Source organism: Choristoneura fumiferana, chromosome 7 (assembly GCF_025370935.1).
Source record: "Choristoneura fumiferana chromosome 7, NRCan_CFum_1, whole genome shotgun sequence".
NCBI lineage: Eukaryota > Metazoa > Arthropoda > Insecta > Lepidoptera > Tortricidae > Choristoneura > Choristoneura fumiferana.
Window position 1 is genome coordinate 2,973,475 of NC_133478.1, and position 17,574 is coordinate 2,991,048.

Here is a 17,574-nt window from a genome sequence, read left to right on the forward strand (position 1 = left end):
GGATGCCGACAATGCATCTATAGCAAACATTTACAAACACCCTGACTTAGACGAGGACCTTCCCGCAAATACGGCATTTATGACAGTGGCCCATTTATTGTACACATCTCCCGAGACGCAGAGTCTAGCAACTCGGCCATCTCACTTCAACCTATAAAGGTTTGGCCTCGCTTATTCAGAGAATAACATTCAAAATATTAAAAAAGATGGTATAAAGTCCGTAGGCAGAAACCGTGTGTCTCGGTAGAATTTATGACCGCTGTGGATGCTTAATAACATCTTAGAAAACCCCTGTTTGTCCAGAAATAATATAAAGCCACCATCCCAACATACAATGTTTCCCCGTATGGTTTGATTCGTGGCCGTACCAGTCGACTGGTCGGATGGGAAGAATTTGTTGACGCGACTGACCTTAAAGACGGACATGGCAAAATCCTCAAAAGCCCGACGCCTCCAACGCAAAGTACCAATGAGGGAGGTCCTCCATCCTGGGTTCCAACTCAAACTGTTGTGGTGACCTTCGAAGGTCAAAAACTTCCTGAGAAAGTCTTTGCTTTCTTTACATCGCTGAAGGTCGAAGTATACGTTCTCCCAACAATCCAATGTCGAAAAATGCCTGAGGTTTGGCCACATTCAGGCCCAGTGCCGCTCCGATGCTCGCTGTTTCAAGTGTGCCACAAAAACACCCTGGTGAAGGATGCAACATCGCTCCTGAGCAAGTGACTTGCCTCTACTGTTCAGGCCATCATTACGCGACAGACCAACGCTGCCCGGAATATTGTAGACAAAAGTCCATCAAATTGGCAATGTCAGAGCACAGCATCTCTTATCAAGAAGCTTCCTCTCGCTTCCCTGCCGTACGCCGCCCTTACGCGGACGTGGCCAAGGTTATGTTTGACCCAGACCCTAGTCCTCCTCGGCAATCACCCCCTTCTGGTCCCCTCTCCTTTCCCTCCCCAATCGCCCATCTCGACTTCATACCGTAAGACGGAGCCGTAAAGCTAGATCAAGAACCCCCTGTCTCCCGGATATGATCGTCAAGCCATAAAAATATCGTTTCGACCCACAATCTCAACTTCCAAATGGTTATGCCCTATCGTCACGACGGACGCCAGTTGAGACGCCCAATGGACCTTATGGAACTGTTATTCAAACTTCTTACAAATATAATCGCTAAATGGAGCGATTGTTTACCGGCCCGACGTTGCCCTTAATGATTCACTTGCCGAGATGCTATCCTTCTCCAATGGCCCCCCAGGCCAATTTTCTTCAGTGGAATTGCCGTAGCCTTATCCCAAAAAAACTGATTTGGTCAGAATCGTCAACGAGCACTCCATTTCTGTAGCGGCCATCTCGGAGACATGGTTGAGACCGGACTCCCGCTTCAGGATCCCGGGATTCTCATGCCTCCGGGAGGACCGCGGTGATGGTCGTGCTGGTTGTGCGTTGTTGATCAGAAGAGATTACTCTTTCTCCAAATACCCCTCCCTCCTCATTCACATGACATTAACGCAGTTTGCGGCTAATGTCATGGGAATCAACTTTGTATCCATCTATATCCCACATCCTAATATAAATTTAATACCCGATCTTTCCACCATCCTGTTCTCGGTCCCCTCTCCTCATCCTAGGGGATTTCAACAGTCACAACACGTCTTGGGGTTCTTCGCACTCAGACGCATTTTCCGCTTTCCTCTTGGACCTATTTGATGACATAAATGTCTCAGTTATTAACGACGGCTCTCCCACTCACCGGGTATACCCGGACAAAATCCCAACTCAGTTCTGGATTTGTCTGCTTGCTCTCCCAACCTCTCATGTCTTCTATCCTATCAGGTACTGAGACAATCACACGGAAGTGATCATTTCCCTATTATCATTTCCCAACCATCCTCTGTTCAGCCTTCCCCCCCCCCCCAACCCCTCCTTAAATACAGATTGGATAAAGCAGATTGGCCAAACTTCTCTTTTATGTAGAAAAAAGGCTAAAAGAGCTCGACTCCAACCTGTTAAACCCCCTTGAACTCTACAACCACTTCCAATCCGTTCTGATAGAAGCTGCAGATAAATTCATCCCAAAGAAAAAAATGGCTAGTAGCAAGATCCCTTCCCCTCCTTGGTGGGATGCGGAATGCACGGCGGCGATAAAAGAAAGAAAGAACGCCGAACGTAAATACAATGATTCCGGTCTTTCTGAAGATTTTATTGACTTCCAAAAAATCTCTGCTCGCACTAAACGTCTCCTAAAAAAAGCGAAGAAGAAAGGATGGAAGGGATTTTGTGAAAGTCTCAATCCAAGAACGCCCCCATCGCTGGTATGGAAAAGTATAAAAAAATTCAGAGGCTCCTTCGATCCCGATCGACCATCCCCCCATAATCCCCCTTCCTGGTTGGCAGAGTTCGCAGATAAATTAGCCCCTCCATCAGTTCCTGAGGAATCCTGCATAGACCCATCTCCTCCCTCTAGCGGGCTAGGCCCTCTCGACAGCCCCTTCACATTCTATGAACTTGAGTTAGCACTTGACGGCCTCCGTAACAGTTCACCAGGAGAAGACGGCATACCGTATATCTTCATCCGTAAACTAAGTCGCTTTGCAAAAGACCACCTCCTAAATCTATTTAATCTGTTTTTTGTGTCTGGTGAAATCCCCGAGGCATGGAAGACCCAAATTGTAATCCCAATCCTCAAATCATGTAAAAACCCACAAGAAGCAAACTCCTATCGCCCAATTGCCCTTTCCGCGACAATAGGCAAAATATTGGAGCATTTAATTAAAAATAGGTTGGAGTGGTTTGTAGAAAAAAATAATTTACTCGCCAACACACAATTTGGATTCCGTAAGGGGAAAAGTACCATAGACAACCTAAGCATACTGACTTCAGACATTAGACTAGCCCTCTCCAAAAAACACCATGTTGTAGGGTGCTTCTTGGATGTCTCTGCTGCCTATGACAATGTCCTTCTTCCTATGCTCAGAGCAAAAATGCTTCAGCTGAGTATTCCTGTGAGGATAGTACATTTTATCTGCAAGTTGTTTATGGGAAGAATAATTAAAATCCGAACTGGCAATAGCTTCTACACTCCTCTTACCCTATGGCAGGGACTCCCCCAAGGCTCAGTACTCTCCCCCCTCCTTTATAATTTATATACGTATGATATTGAACAATCTGTCTCCCCCTTCTGTAATATACTCCAATATGCAGATGATTTAGCGTTATACACCGTTACACAGTCGTTTGATGAGGCTTCTTCAAAATTAAATGAGGCACTCAGATATCTAAAGGTCTGGCTAGATGATCATGGGCTATCTTTGTCACCATCCAAAAGCTGTACTGTAACTTTCTCGCGTAACAGATCCATCCCGAACATAGATATTAACTATGAGTATGAGGTTATTCCCTGCAAGGACTCTGTTAAATTCCTTGGTGTTTTTCTGGATTCCAAAATGACTGGTGTACCCCATTTGGAGCACATAACCGGAAAATGCGAAAGGGGCATTAATGTTCTCCGGGCTCTTTCTGGAGTCTGGTGGGGCGCTCACCCATACTGCCAAAAACTGTTATATAATGCAATAATCCGTAGCCAGATCGACTATGCTTCACTCGTAGTGGAACCCTGCAATAAAAATGCACTTAAAAAATTGGACCTGATACAAGCTAAGTGTCTACGTATTGCTCTGGGAGCAATGAAATCCTCACCCAAAAATGCCATGCAGGTAGAATGCTTAGATCCTCCTCTCTCCCTCCGCAGACAGTACTTAGCAGACCGTTTCCTTTTTAGGGCATGTTCCGTATCCAACCATCCTCTTATACCCCGACTAGAGGCTCTCTCCCTGGAAGTGTCTGAAAACACATATTGGACACATAAGGAAACGCCAAGATACATTGTGTCGTATTCCAAATTAAAAAACCTCTCGTCCCCGCTATATACCACCTACATGAACCCCATATTTGAGGCCGATTATGAGTCTTTGATATATTCTCCAAAAGTTATCCTTGATTTTGGCATTGACAAGGATAGTCCAGCGGCCAACAACATATTTAATAAAAAAATAGAAAAATGGCAGGATTGGCTACACATCTTCACAGATGCCTCTAAAATAGATCCCAATGGCTTTGTAGGTTCAGCAGTATGGATTCCCAAATACCAAATTGCTTTGACTCAAAAAGGCCCAGCCCAGTCATCTGTTTTCACTGGGGAATCCATCGCAATATTGGAGGCTATTAAATTCTCGGAATCACACAGCGTTCCTAAAATCTTAATCTTTTCTGATGCTAAAAGCTGTCTACAAACAATAGTAGGAAATCATTTTAAAATGAAAACTAAACTCCCAATCATTTTGAAAATTAAAGAGGCTCTAAACCGATGTGAAAAAAAAGGACTAGAAGTTACTCTTGTATGGATTCCGGGCCATTGTGGCATAGTGGGAAATGAAAGAGCGGACATGTGGGCAAAAGAGGCCATCACAATTGGTGGTCAGGATTATAAGACTATCTTACCATCGGACCTAATGATGTCCGCTCGAACTGATTTAAGGGTCTCCTGGCAGAACATGTGGAACCTCTCCAGACACCAGAAAGGCCGACACTACGGGAACATTCAACCATTAATTCCGCGTAAACCTTGGTTTTATCACTTCCGCTCTGCTAGTAAATGGGTCACTTCTACTATCTGTCGACTCCGTCTAGGTCATGTCTGCACTCCGGTGTTTTTATCAAAAATTAGAGTACGGGATAACTCTCTATGCGAATGCGGTCTTGATGAGGGTACCCTGGATCACATTTTTTTCAATTGTGGTAAACATACTTATTCCCTGTATGATGCATTGCCGAAGGATGTTCCGCGCCCTATGAATTTTCTGACACTTCTTTCTATACTAGATTCTCCTCTTTTAAAAATATTGATAAAATTTATACAGTGCCACAACATTAAATTGTAGCAACTGCAGCATGCTTAATATTATATATTTCATACTTCCTCTTCACTTTATCCTTTTATGTTAGCATGCTTAACAGTCTGCCATTCCCCTCCGCTAAAAAAAAAAAAAAAATCGTTTCGTCTTGTTATTGTCAGTGTACCGTCCATAACCAAATGTTATTTGTTTTAGGTTTCCTGTCTGTTCCTCCCCCGACATCAAAATTATATAAACCGAACAGTCTCCTCATGCGTGTAATGTCTCTACATCGACATTGGCAAAATACATCTTGCTAAAAAAGCAAGGGTGAAAGCCATAAAAAAAAAAAAAAAAAAAAAACTTTGCTCCGTGGATTCCTATGGTTTACTAATGTTTCGGCGAATAACGTTTGGCAACCTGTTTCATTTCGCAACTTTTCATTTCCCAACTGTTTAATATTTCTGAAACTGTAAATATTTCAGGATTTTTATAAAACTAACCTAACCTAACCTAAAGGGTTCTACACGATGGCCCTGAAATAAATCCTGAAATATTTACAGTTTTACAGCCTTATTCATAAAAAATCCTTAATTGAGGTTTGATCGGTCTGTTACTTAGCAGACTGATTAAGCTTGTTAGACGGTTGTCAAGAAGTATGATTCATAAACGCTTGCTAGCAGTCTGCTAGTTGTTGAGCTGCTGATAGACGGATTAGACGCGTTATGTTGGCCACCTTGACAAATCAAAGACAAAAAATGGCCTAATCGATAATTAAAAAAAAATAATTGACAGCAGTGACAGCAAATTACCAGGAAAAAAAATAAAAAGCGAGATGTTTGTTTTCCCGCCATTTCCGATCCGCATGTTTATGTTGTGCAAAAAGCCATAATTATGTTAATCATCCTTATTTTTTTTTCATATTTATTGTTAATTTATTGTTGCTAATTTAGAGGATTTTAAATACAAATTCCTGAAAATAAATTTCCTGATTTTTTTTAATCTGCGTAGCCCTGCCTTCACTATAAATATCTTCGGTACCTATGGTTTTTGCTCTAATCAAAGTCAGCTGTTCAAACTTGTGGCGGCCATTTTGTGACTTAGCAGAGAGATAAAGGAGGGTCTACGGTCCTCTAACTTTAGCAGAGCCTTGATCGACTGATTAGCGCTAACAGACGTTTATGAATCATGTTTTTTAGCATCGGGCCTTCAAGGAGCCTTCAAGGAGGCTCTAACTTTTTATGAATAAGGCTGTTAGAGTTTGCGAAATGAAAAGTTGCGAAATGAAACAGGTTGCCAAACGTTTCGTTGGGAAAAGCAGTACTCGGACTGACCTGCCTGGCGGGGTCCTTGTGAGCGGCCCGCGCGCGCATGTTCCGCTCGCGTCGCGCGCGGGGGCGGGGGCGGGGGCGGGCTCGGCCCGCCGCCGCGCCTCGCTCGCCTCGCAGGCGCTGCTTAGCACGGCCACACCGAGCGGCCCGCAGTGGACACCTGATACATTATATTTATACAGTACAGTCACCAGCATTCATATCTGCCCCAGCGGAGTGTGAAAAAATATCTGACACGTCCTTCCGGCCCTAGAAATAGAGTCGTATCAGATATTTATGCACGCTTGTTGTGTCATATATTGGTACTGGTGACTGTACCCGGCCATAAAGATTGCACATCGGTCTTTGGAAAGAGACCCGGCTAATTTCGGCTTCGTAGAGCGTTGTCACACACTACTTATCGGTAAAGAGTGTCACCTGTCAAAACGATCAAGTCAAAGACACATAAATTATTTTTTAATGTTTTTTATTCTGGATTATGGAACAACCCGTAACCGACCGGACTGTCGTAATTTGGCGGTTAAGAAAACTATTTCATTTTTTTAAATTAATTGATGCTACTTAAAAATCTGATATTTATTTCTGATAATTAGAAAGGTCATTCCTATTGATATAAAAAGTTTCAAGCGTTTCTAAAATTTTCAGACATTCCCCATTGTCAAAGTCAAAGTCAAAGTCAAAATATCTTTATTCAATTTAGGCTATAACAAGCACTTATGAATGTCAAAAAAATCTACCACCGGTTCGGAAAAACCTCTGCTGAGAAGAATCCGGCAAGAAACTCAACGAGGTATATATATATTTTTTTTTAAAACAGATTTACAATATTATTAAATGATATGTATACATCACAAGTATTTAACACAACTTTATTTTTAACTTTGTCTTTTTCCGAAGACCGATGTGCAATCTTTATCGGCGGGTACTGTATATCACTAGCGGACCTGGCAGACGTCGTCCTGCCCGGAAAATTTACTACATTAAGGGGCGTTTCACCAGCCATTGATTAATTTTATTTGACGGATAAATGCGATGCCGTCTCCGTCTATTCGAACAAAACAAACAGAGACGGCATCACATATATCCGTCAGATAAATTTAATCACTGGATGGTGAAACAGGTGATAAACATGATAGGTAATATGCCCACAGTATTGAAATATACACATCTGAATCAGTCCAGCCGTTTAGGAGGAGTTAGGTGACAAAAACACGTACAGAAAAATTATATATATTAAGATAAATATTATGAAACACTTGACACCAATTGACCTGTACTTCGTTTTTTTAGCATTAGAAAAAGGGTAAACTATTTTGAAGAGTCTTTTTACTGAAAAAGTAAAAAAAAAAACAGTAACTATTAATTATGATACCAAAAGCATGTAAATGGTCATATGCCCTTGCTAATTCTTGCTATTTGCGGTGGCTTTCAAAGTGTTTTTCAATAAAAAGACACGTCAAGATCGCTTACCTTCTTTCTAATGCTAGACGAAGTATAGTCACAAACTAAAAAAAAAACTAAGCAAAGCTTATGCTGGCTTGGCAAGTTCGAGTGAACATGTGCAGTTTAACTGTATCAGGATTTTTAGAACTTGGCCGGCGAGATTTTTTTTTATTAAGAAACAGTCTTCTATACCACGCGCCATATAAATCTGCCTAAAAGTTCATTACTTAATACTCAGTTTTGACGCATTTTTGAGATACATTTTTATGCGACGTCTTTACGTTACTCCCGGATTGTGTTCGAATCGCTTAACGGTATAGTGCCTATTCAATTATTGGAATTATACCTTTATAGTTTTAGTGGTACTAGTCGGGGCAATGAACTTTTAGGCAAAGTTAGGCGGCGGTAGATATATTACCGGGTTCCTCTTGATGCGTGCGTTCGTGCGAATGTTCCCTCAGTAACCCCGCGAGGGACGCTAGTGTCGACGACGTGGGTTTGCCCGCGCTAGCCAAGCTGCCGCGCGTGCCAGCTGCAATATAAGTTATTGTTAAAAAAACTGGTACAATTTGCACCAAAAATACTATAGCAGAAGGGGGTTATGTGGTTCGTTGTATTTGTTCGTTGTATGTATGCACAACGGAGCAAAAGAAGTAGGAATATATCCATTCCAAAAATCATCATTTGAAATTAATGGCTAATTGCACTTAAATAATAATTTGCACTGGGTATCACAAAACAAATTATTAATTTATTATAATACATGTATGAAATTTATCATCTGATACCTAATTTCACTATTTATTTGCTTAATTGTTTACTTATAATCAAGCAAAATAATTAAATAACATTATATTATTTTCTATTGTTTAAATAATCCTCAACTGTGTAAGAGCAATTATTTATTTAAAAATATTTTTATTTCATTCTAGTCCTTTTGTTACCGAATACCGAATTATAGTCTCATCTGTTTTAATAAGCCCAAATTCTGCTGATTAAAAAAAAATACAAAAAGATAGCCTTAAGCCCGTTTCACGGACGCCATGCCGTGTTTTGGAATAAAATGTATAAGCTATAGACAGCTTTCACATGGCACGGCGCCTAACAAGTGAGCGGAGCGAGGCGAGGTAAATTAAGCGTTCTGTTGGTTCACGTAAAACACATTCCTCGCACATCTCATGTCCTGACGTCTTCTATGTGTGTTCGTGTGTGTGTGTGTGTGCGTCGTGTTACCGAGCGATGTCCTGGAGAGATGCAGCGCGTTGTGTCGCGGCGTGTTGTTGGCGCGCGCCGCGCCGCCTCCGCGGCGCCACGTCCCCGCCCCGCCCCCGCCGCCGCCCCCGCCGCCGCTCGAGCAGCCCTCGCCGCAGCGACGACGGATCCTACCGACCAAACACACATCATAAAGCTGAGTTTAGACTTGTAAGAAAAATCGTGCAAGTTGCATTGCATTGCGAGGCCGTAAGCCAACGAGTTTTAGTGGTCAATCGAGCGCTGCAATGCAATGCAACTTGCACGGTTTTTCTTGCAAGTCTAAACTCGGTTTAAGGTCTCCTCACATCTATCGAAGCGGAATCGGCTTAAGCCGATCAAAAGACGTCGATTGGCTCGGCCGACGCGAAACGACGTTTACCGTCAGGTAAGACGTCTTTTCGCTCTTATTGCGTGGACAGAGTTTTTTGATCGGCTTAAAAGCGTTTATACCTGCTGAGCTGGCAACGTTGCATTTTTGTTAGTTTTTCTCGATTCCCATCCCATCCCAGCCTATATTCGTCCCACTGCTGGGCACAGGCCTCCTCTCAGAACAAGAGGGCTTGGGCCATAGTTCCCACGCGGGCCCAGTGCGGATTGGGAATTTCACACAAATCATTGAATTTCTTCGCAGATTTGTGCAGGTTTCCTCACGATGTTTTCCTTCACCGCAAAGCTCGTGGTAAATTTCAAATGTAATTCCGCACATGAATTTCGAAAAACTCAGATGTGCGAGCCGGGGTTTGAACCCACGACCCTCTGCTTGAGAGGCGATAGGTCAAACCACCTCGATTATTCCATAAAAATTTGATATTATCCCTTGTGTTGTCTATTTGTACTTTAATCTTGTTGTCTTGTGTTGTGAATAAATGTATTTTTCACTTCTCATGCTCGTAAAGTTCGTGTTTATGCTGAATTAAATTTAATGACTTTTTATGCTCTAGTGCATAAAGTAAAATCTTCGTCTTAGACCAAGGCAATCAGGTGTAACCACAAACAAAGAAGGTTCTATATATTAAACAAAAATGAATTAATATAAAACCAAAACTAAAAATCAGTCAAATGAATCAAAATAGATAAATAAAACTAAAAATTTATAATTATAATAGGAATTCGTGAACAATAAAAGGTACATAGTCAGTGAACAATTGTTTCCACTGTTGCTATTTCATTTCCTTGACATCGAAGTGAAAAGCAGTGTAAAACTCGAGCATTAAACCCATTTTCCCCTCGACGTGTCTATAGTCTATACACCCTCGCCGTACCGGCTCGTTTTATGCTCTTGTTGTAACAATCCTTACTTCCTTACTAATATTATAAATGCGAAAGTAACTCTGTCTGTCTGTCTGTCTGTCTGTTACGCTTTCACGTCGAAACCACTGAACCGATTTTGATGAAATTTGGTATATAGGTATTTTGAACCCCAAGGATCAACATAGGGTACCTTTTATTCCGGTAGAGGGCGCCACCGCGCGATAACCTAGATCCGCGCAGACGAAGTCGCGGGCTTAAGCTAGTCTAGTATAGTTTATTTGTTTATGATGACAGTGAGTGACCGTTTGCACAGGGCAGCGAGCCGGGTCCTGATGGCGGCGACGGTGACGGGCCCGCCGAGCAGCGCGCACAGCGGCGGCGAGGTGTCGCCGTACGACGTGGTCAGCGGCGACACGTAGATCGGGTACCCGATCGGCTGGTCGCACGACGAGTTTATTATGTTGCGGAGCGCCTAAGGACATACAGACAAACTAGTTTGCTTATCGTTCGGAACTAGAAACAGAAATATCGTTTATTTTTAATAATAATAATAATAATGATTTATTTGCCAGAATACACAGAACATAAATACAATATATTGGTGTATTTCAAGAAGGTACAGTATTCACTCGTACGAGAACAACATGCAAATCTTAATATTTAATTTTTATAACAATGTCAATTTCACTCAATATAAATATACGATATTACTACATTACAACAACTTTAACAATTACAAATTAATCATAATAAACGGTTGTGAATTATTTAAAAAAAGAAATGTACCAAATTATGATTCCAAAAAATCTTTACCGCTGTAAAAACATCGCTCGTGCAACCATACAGTAATTTTGGACTTGAAAACATGTCCCTGCAATTGTTTTCAACTCCTCCGGAAGCTTATTATACAGGACAATGCACATGTAATAGCAATTTTTTCCTATAGATAGCACTCCGACAGCGAGGGAGATATAAAAGACCCCTGTACTGTGCTCTTTGTGTTCTAACCAAAACATCTGCTCTCATTTCAAACAATTCAGGATGGTTTTTGACAAAGAAAGGCTTTTCTAATATACATGCATTCCAGCGCCAATTACATTTAACCTTTTAAATATTTGGACGGCAGCTATCTGTGAACCATGCATTAGTAATTGCACGCATACATTTTTTTCTGTAAACGAAATGCTCTTTTAACGTCTGTAGAATTACCCTATAAACAGCAACCCGTAATCAAGAACAGACGACACGTACCCATGATAGGCTGTGATCGCTGCCTCCATAGATACAGTATTTTTCAACTTTCTCAATGCGAACACAAACCTATCTAACTTGGAACATACAAGGTTTACGTGGCTTTTCCAATTTTAGATGGCTGTCGATACAGATACCCAAAAAATTAACATTACTAGTTTCATTCAAAGTGTAATTATTATAACTTATATTTAATTTTTAATTTATGGGAAACTTTTTGAATTAGTCGAAAGTATTGTATTGTATTGTAAAACTTTATTATACATAAAAAACACATGAAATTAACAGATAACAAGATAATAAGGTTTGGACAGAGGTACAGACACGAATTTCTCCTATGCACCACATATCTCAGCTTGTTTGTTTCTTATTTAGTCACTTAAGCAGCTACACTAGCGACATCTATGCTTTAGCCCTCATCGATCATCGATTTTTATGGGTATGGTGACCGTAAGATAGTAAAAAATTTGGAATTTAATAAAAAATACAAATAGATCCCAAAAACAATCTTAAGTTAACAATAGAGTCGTGTTCAGGTATTTTTGATCAAAAAATTCTCACAGGTTTATGAACTCGATTGTAGGAACCCTTTGGCCTCACCTGCTTAGCGTTCTGTATGGACCCCCGTTCGGGGTTCCGGTTCCGTAGATAGACCAGCTCCTGCTGCTGGCCGGCCCACAGGCCGCGCACGCACTCGCGGTTCAGCTTGATCACGCGGAACCCCAGGTGCCGCTTGTTCAGCATTATTATCTTGTAGTCGTCGTTGCCTTCGTCCATCACGTGTCTGAAACAACAATGCGCATTTGAAACACACAATGTATTATGCTCCTTAACCCTAAGATTGGCAGCGTATCTAATAAGATACATAATTTAAGATCATCTTTTTGTATTTTTTTTTGAAGTTATTTTTATTGGCTCTACAAGAATCCAACGAGGCTTGAACTGAGTACACTTGTCTCACCTTGCCAAGTTAAAACTGAACTATATTGTCCATATATTATTGACTAGCATTTACTCGCGGCTTCGCACGCGTAAACAATTCGAGCTGGTTGAAATTCCGGGGTTTTACAAAATTCCCCCGGGAATTCCCAAAATTGATATGGTGGTATTCATTGAGTTGTGTTAAGAACAACTGTCCAAAATTCCAAGACTCTAAGCCCAGCGGTTAAAATTTTAAGATTTATACCTATCCCGTGGAATATCGGGATAAATAGTAGCCTATGTGTTATTCCAGACGTACCGTCCAGCTACCTACATACCAAATTTTGATGACTCTAAACTCAGCGGTTTTTATTTCAAGATTTTATCACTATCCCGTGAGAATATCGAGATTAAAAATATCCTATGTTTTAATCCAGGTTATAAACTAACTTTTTGCCAAATTTCATCCAAATGTGTTCAACTGTTTTAGCGTGAAGAAGTAACAAACATACTCACTCACTCACAAACTTTAGCATTTGTAATATTAGTAGGATTTACTTTAAGAACTATCCCAGCAAATTTAATGTTGACAGCTCTGTCGCTGCTAGGCTTCCACACACTAGTGGAGATAGAGTTGTGGATAACGCTCATTTCGAGGCTTAAAGACTCGAACTCTTAAGACTCCAGAGTCTTAAAGACTCAACTATATTTGAGAATTGAATTTGCTTATTTTATGCGTATGGATGCAAGAAACCGTCTTTGCGGCCTTAGTCGTTAAGCCTCGAGTCTTTAAGACTCGAAATTAGCATTTTTCACAACACTAAGTGGAGAAAGTTCTCGCCGGCAGTGTGAACAAACAGCGATTAACTATTACTACGTGTATCTCTTTACTGACATGAGATCTACAGTCGAACAAATTGAATCAAGACCCAGGTGGAACCTTTGTGCTACTAATGTCATGTTGACATCTCATACTTTTGTCAAGGAAATCATAGTGAAATTGATTATTAAAAGGTTCCACGCGTTTCTTGGCCGCTTGGGCAGAAAAATAAACGATAGCTATCGCTTCCTCGTCGGTGGCGAAGCAAGTGCCTAACATCTGCTATCTCAACTCTTTAGGTTCCTGCTAGAACGGGCATTTTTTGTTTTAGTAATAATACCTTAGAGCCAGTAGGTGTGGGGCGCCACGCAGCACGTTATGGCGCCAGGCGGGCGCCGCTTCGTGGCAGATGACGAGTCGCGCTGAATGGCACGAAATGGCGGAGAAGAGAGCCGAGCTGCTGCAGTACTCCTCGGGGAACATGAAGTGGTCCTGGAGAAAAACCAGCGAGGTAACCAGTTCAGCGTTTCCACCGTAATGTGCGAGCGATTTGTTTTTTTTTATTTTATTTTTATTCGACTGGATGGCAAACGAGCAAGTGGGTCTCCTGATGGTAAGAGATCACCACCGATTATAAACATCTGCAACACCAGGGGTTTTGCAGATGCGTTGTCAACCTAGAGGGCTGAGATGGGATACCTCAAGTGCCAGTAATTTCACCGGCTGTCTTACTCTCCACGCCGAAACACAACAGTGCAAGCACTGCTGTTTCACGGAAGGATTAGCGAGCAAGATAGTGGTAGCAATCCGGGCAGACCTTGCACAAGGTCCTACCACCTGCAAAACACGTTTGTTTTTCATTAACTATTAAGTATTCTGATCGAAACAGCTGAGCGGAGCGAGGCAAGGTTGTAGTGTGCACTCACACACCTCCACTCCATCCCTTTATATATCATGTACTCTTAGGCTTAAGTTCTCATTAATAAACTACTCTTTAACCGAGCTACACGTTTCCTTAACGCCCAACACCACGTGGCGACCCTGCCAGTGCGGCCATCGCGCCGCGCCGACCAGTAGAACAATCGTAGTAAAAAAAAGTGGACTATTAAATAAACTAGACTTAATACTTAGTGACGAAAAGAAAGTGTGTCAAGAAAAATGTACCAGTTGAGAGACAAAAAACATACCTATCTAAAATAAATATTATTATGCATTATACTTTAAATGAAGTGCTTCTATTGGTCAATGAAAAACATATTCGTCGCAACACATCCTCGCACATCTCTGATGGAAACGCTGCTTCAGGTCAGGATAGAGTTTCTTTACCTAGGCTAGGTAGTAGTATGACTTTCCGAAATGTATTTTTTTTTTATTAGTCTCCCAGTTAAATTATCATAAAATATTGAACACTTATCTGGCATTTCTATTTACCGTTGTACCCTGAGTTTATCTCTGCGATTTCTACAAAAAATCGAAGGTAGACTCAGTCCATGATTCAGAGCTGGAAAAGCAGGGTCTCCAGATGTGTCCCCAAAATATTGTATGGATGTGTCCGTTTCGTTACGAAAATTATTAAGAAAAATGCGTAACAAAACGGACACAATCCACAGCCAACATATAGAATACTGTTTTTTTTCCCCATGAGACTGCCCAGCCCAGCATTGTTATTTTAATGTACACTATCTCAGAAACAGCGTGGGGACAAAAACATAGAAAGAAAGAAAGGTTTATTTTGGCTCCACAAGTACCACCTAAAACTAAGACTAAAACTAGCACTAAAACTATGTTACTTGGTGACACGGCAGGATACCAAAAAGGAGTCTCCACTCAGCATGTGTTGCCGCACATTATGTGCAGTAACGCTGGTTTTCTGTGGATAGCATAGCGTTACCTGGTGCAGTTTCAAAGCCATCCTTATAGCAGGCGCCAGCACAGAGTGCAGTAGGGACATATCGGTGAACACCCATTCGTCGCGCGCGCACGTGATGCGAAAGTCTCCTTTGAAGAGGGAATGCAGTCCGTAGAGGAAGAACTCCACGCTGGAAGAGGACATCCGGTTAGTGAGGGTGACAAAAAATATCATTACATGTACTGTTGGCATGTCTAATAAATAAATAAATAAATACCAGTTTGTATTATTTGGTATTATCCGTGCCGGTAAATAGTGTCACCCGCCACAGACGAGAGGTTCGTTGACGACTTGCTCATCATCATATCAGCCTACAATCCTTATATACTTATGACGACACACTCACGGTCTATTGAGACCGACCGGCCAATGTCTTGATGCACGGAAAAAAGGAAAATAATCAAATTCAAACAGCGTGACCAGCGGCGACTCCCGCGCGCTCAGTGCTCCATGCTCACCTGGAGGCTGACAGGTGCTGCGCGTGCGCGAGCGCCCGTCTCCCGACCACGCTGAGCGCGAAGCACAGCGTGACCAGCGGCGACTCCCGCGCGCTCAGTGCTCCATGCTCACCTGGAGGCTGACAGGTGCTGCGCTGCGCGAGCGCCCGTCTCTCCGACCACGCTGAGCGCGAAGCACAGCGTGACCAGCGGCGACTCCCGCGCGCTCAGTGCTCCATGCTCACCTGGAGGCTGACAGGTGCTGCGCGTGCGCGAGCGCCCGTCTCCCGACCACGCTGAGCGCGAAGCACAGCGTGACCAGCGGCGACTCCGCGCGCTCAGTGCTCCATGCTCACCTGGAGGCTGACAGGTGCTGCGCGTGCGCGAGCGCCCGTCTCCCGACCACGCTGAGCGCGAAGCACAGCGTGACCAGCGGCGACTCCCGCGCGCTCAGTGCTCCATGCTCACCTGGAGGCTGACAGGTGCTGCGCGTGCGCGAGCGCCCGTCTCCCGACCACGCTGAGCGCGAAGCACAGCGTGACCAGCGGCGACTCCCGCGCGCTCAGTGCTCCATGCTCACCTGGAGGCTGACAGGTGCTGCGCGTGCGCGAGCGCCCGTCTCTCCGACCACGCTGAGCGCGAAGCACAGCGTGACCAGCGGCGACTCCCGCGCGCTCAGTGCTCCATGCTCACCTGGAGGCTGACAGGTGCTGCGCGTGCGCGAGCGCCCGTCTCCCGACCACGCTGAGCGCGAAGCACAGCGTGACCAGCGGCGACTCCCGCCGCTCAGTGCTCCATGCTCACCTGGAGGCTGACAGGTGCTGCGCGTGCGCGCGCCCGTCTCGGCGCGGAAGACTCGTCAGCGCTGGACGATTGCGCGTGCCGACGCCCGTCTCCCGACCACGCTGAGCGCGAAGCACAGCGTGACCAGCGGCGACTCCCGCGCGCTCAGTGCTCCATGCTCACCTGGAGGCTGACAGGTGCTGCGCGTGCGCGAGCGCCCGTCTCCCGACCACGCTGAGCGCGAAGCACAGCGTGACCAGCGGCGACTCCCGCGCGCTCAGTGCTCCATGCTCACCTGGAGGCTGACAGGTGCTGCGCGTGCGCGAGCGCCCGTCTCCCGACCACGCTGAGCGCGAAGCAAGCGTGACCAGCGGCGACTCCCGCGCGCTCAGTGCTCCATGCTCACCTGGAGGCTGACAGGTGCTGCGCGTGCGCGAGCGCCGTCTCCCGACCACACGCTGAGCGCGAAGCACAGCGTGACCAGCGGCGACTCCCGCGCGCTCAGTGCTCCATGCTCACCTGGAGGCTGACAGGTGCTGCGCGTGCGCGAGCGCCCGTCTCCCGACCACGCTGAGCGCGAAGCACAGCGTGACCAGCGGCGACTCCCGCGCGCTCAGTGCTCCATGCTCACCTGGAGGCTGACAGGTGCTGCGCGTGCGCGAGCGCCCGTCTCCCGACCACGCTGAGCGCGAAGCACAGCGTGACCAGCGGCGACTCCCGCGCGCTCAGTGCTCCATGCTCACCTGGAGGCTGACAGGTGCTGCGCGTGCGCGAGCGCCCGTCTCCGACCACGCTGAGCGCGAAGCACAGCGTGACCAGCGGCGACTCCCGCGCGCTCAGTGCTCCATGCTCACCTGGAGGCTGACAGGTGCTGCGCGTGCGCGAGCGCCCGTCTCCCGACCACGCTGAGCGCGAAGCACAGCGTGACCAGCGGCGACTCCCCGCGCGCGTCAGTGCTCCATGCTCACCTGGAGGCTGACAGGTGCTGCGCGTGCGCGAGCGCCCGTCTCCCGACCACGCTGAGCGCGAAGCACAGCGTGACCAGCGGCGACTCCCGCGCGCTCAGTGCTCCATGCTCCACCTGGAGGCTGACAGGTGCTGCGCGTGCGCGAGCGCCCGTCTCCCGACCACGCTGAGCGCGAAGCACAGCGTGACCAGCGGCGACTCCCGCGCGCTCAGTGCTCCATGCTCACCTGGAGGCTGACAGGTGCTGCGCGTGCGCGAGCGCCCGTCTCCCGACCACGCTGAGCGCGAAGCACAGCGTGACCAGCGGCGACTCCCG

General features: G+C 45.0%; 2 protein-coding genes across 3 annotated transcripts in view; both read right to left on the reverse strand.

Moving 5' to 3' along the window:
* LOC141429503 (uncharacterized) overlaps positions 1–6,280 on the reverse strand; it is a 33,844-nt gene extending 27,564 nt beyond the window's left edge. For both annotated transcript variants that reach the window (XM_074089830.1, XM_074089829.1), the window contains exon 1: positions 6,227–6,280. In XM_074089830.1, the coding sequence (XP_073945931.1) occupies positions 6,227–6,265 (39 nt within the window). In that variant the 5' untranslated portion in view covers positions 6,266–6,280. The remainder of the gene's footprint in view (positions 1–6,226) is intronic.
* Positions 6,281–8,061: 1,781 nt separating this feature from the next.
* LOC141429887 (pecanex-like protein 1) overlaps positions 8,062–17,574 on the reverse strand; it is a 20,390-nt gene continuing 10,877 nt past the window's right edge. Inside the window, exons 2-8 of the mRNA XM_074090446.1 lie at positions 15,531–15,693; positions 15,055–15,202; positions 13,504–13,655; positions 12,023–12,206; positions 10,474–10,643; positions 8,900–9,048; positions 8,062–8,198 (exon numbers count right to left, since the gene is read on the reverse strand). Coding sequence (XP_073946547.1) covers positions 8,062–8,198; positions 8,900–9,048; positions 10,474–10,643; positions 12,023–12,206; positions 13,504–13,655; positions 15,055–15,202; positions 15,531–15,693 — 1,103 coding nt within the window. The remainder of the gene's footprint in view (positions 8,199–8,899; positions 9,049–10,473; positions 10,644–12,022; positions 12,207–13,503; positions 13,656–15,054; positions 15,203–15,530; positions 15,694–17,574) is intronic.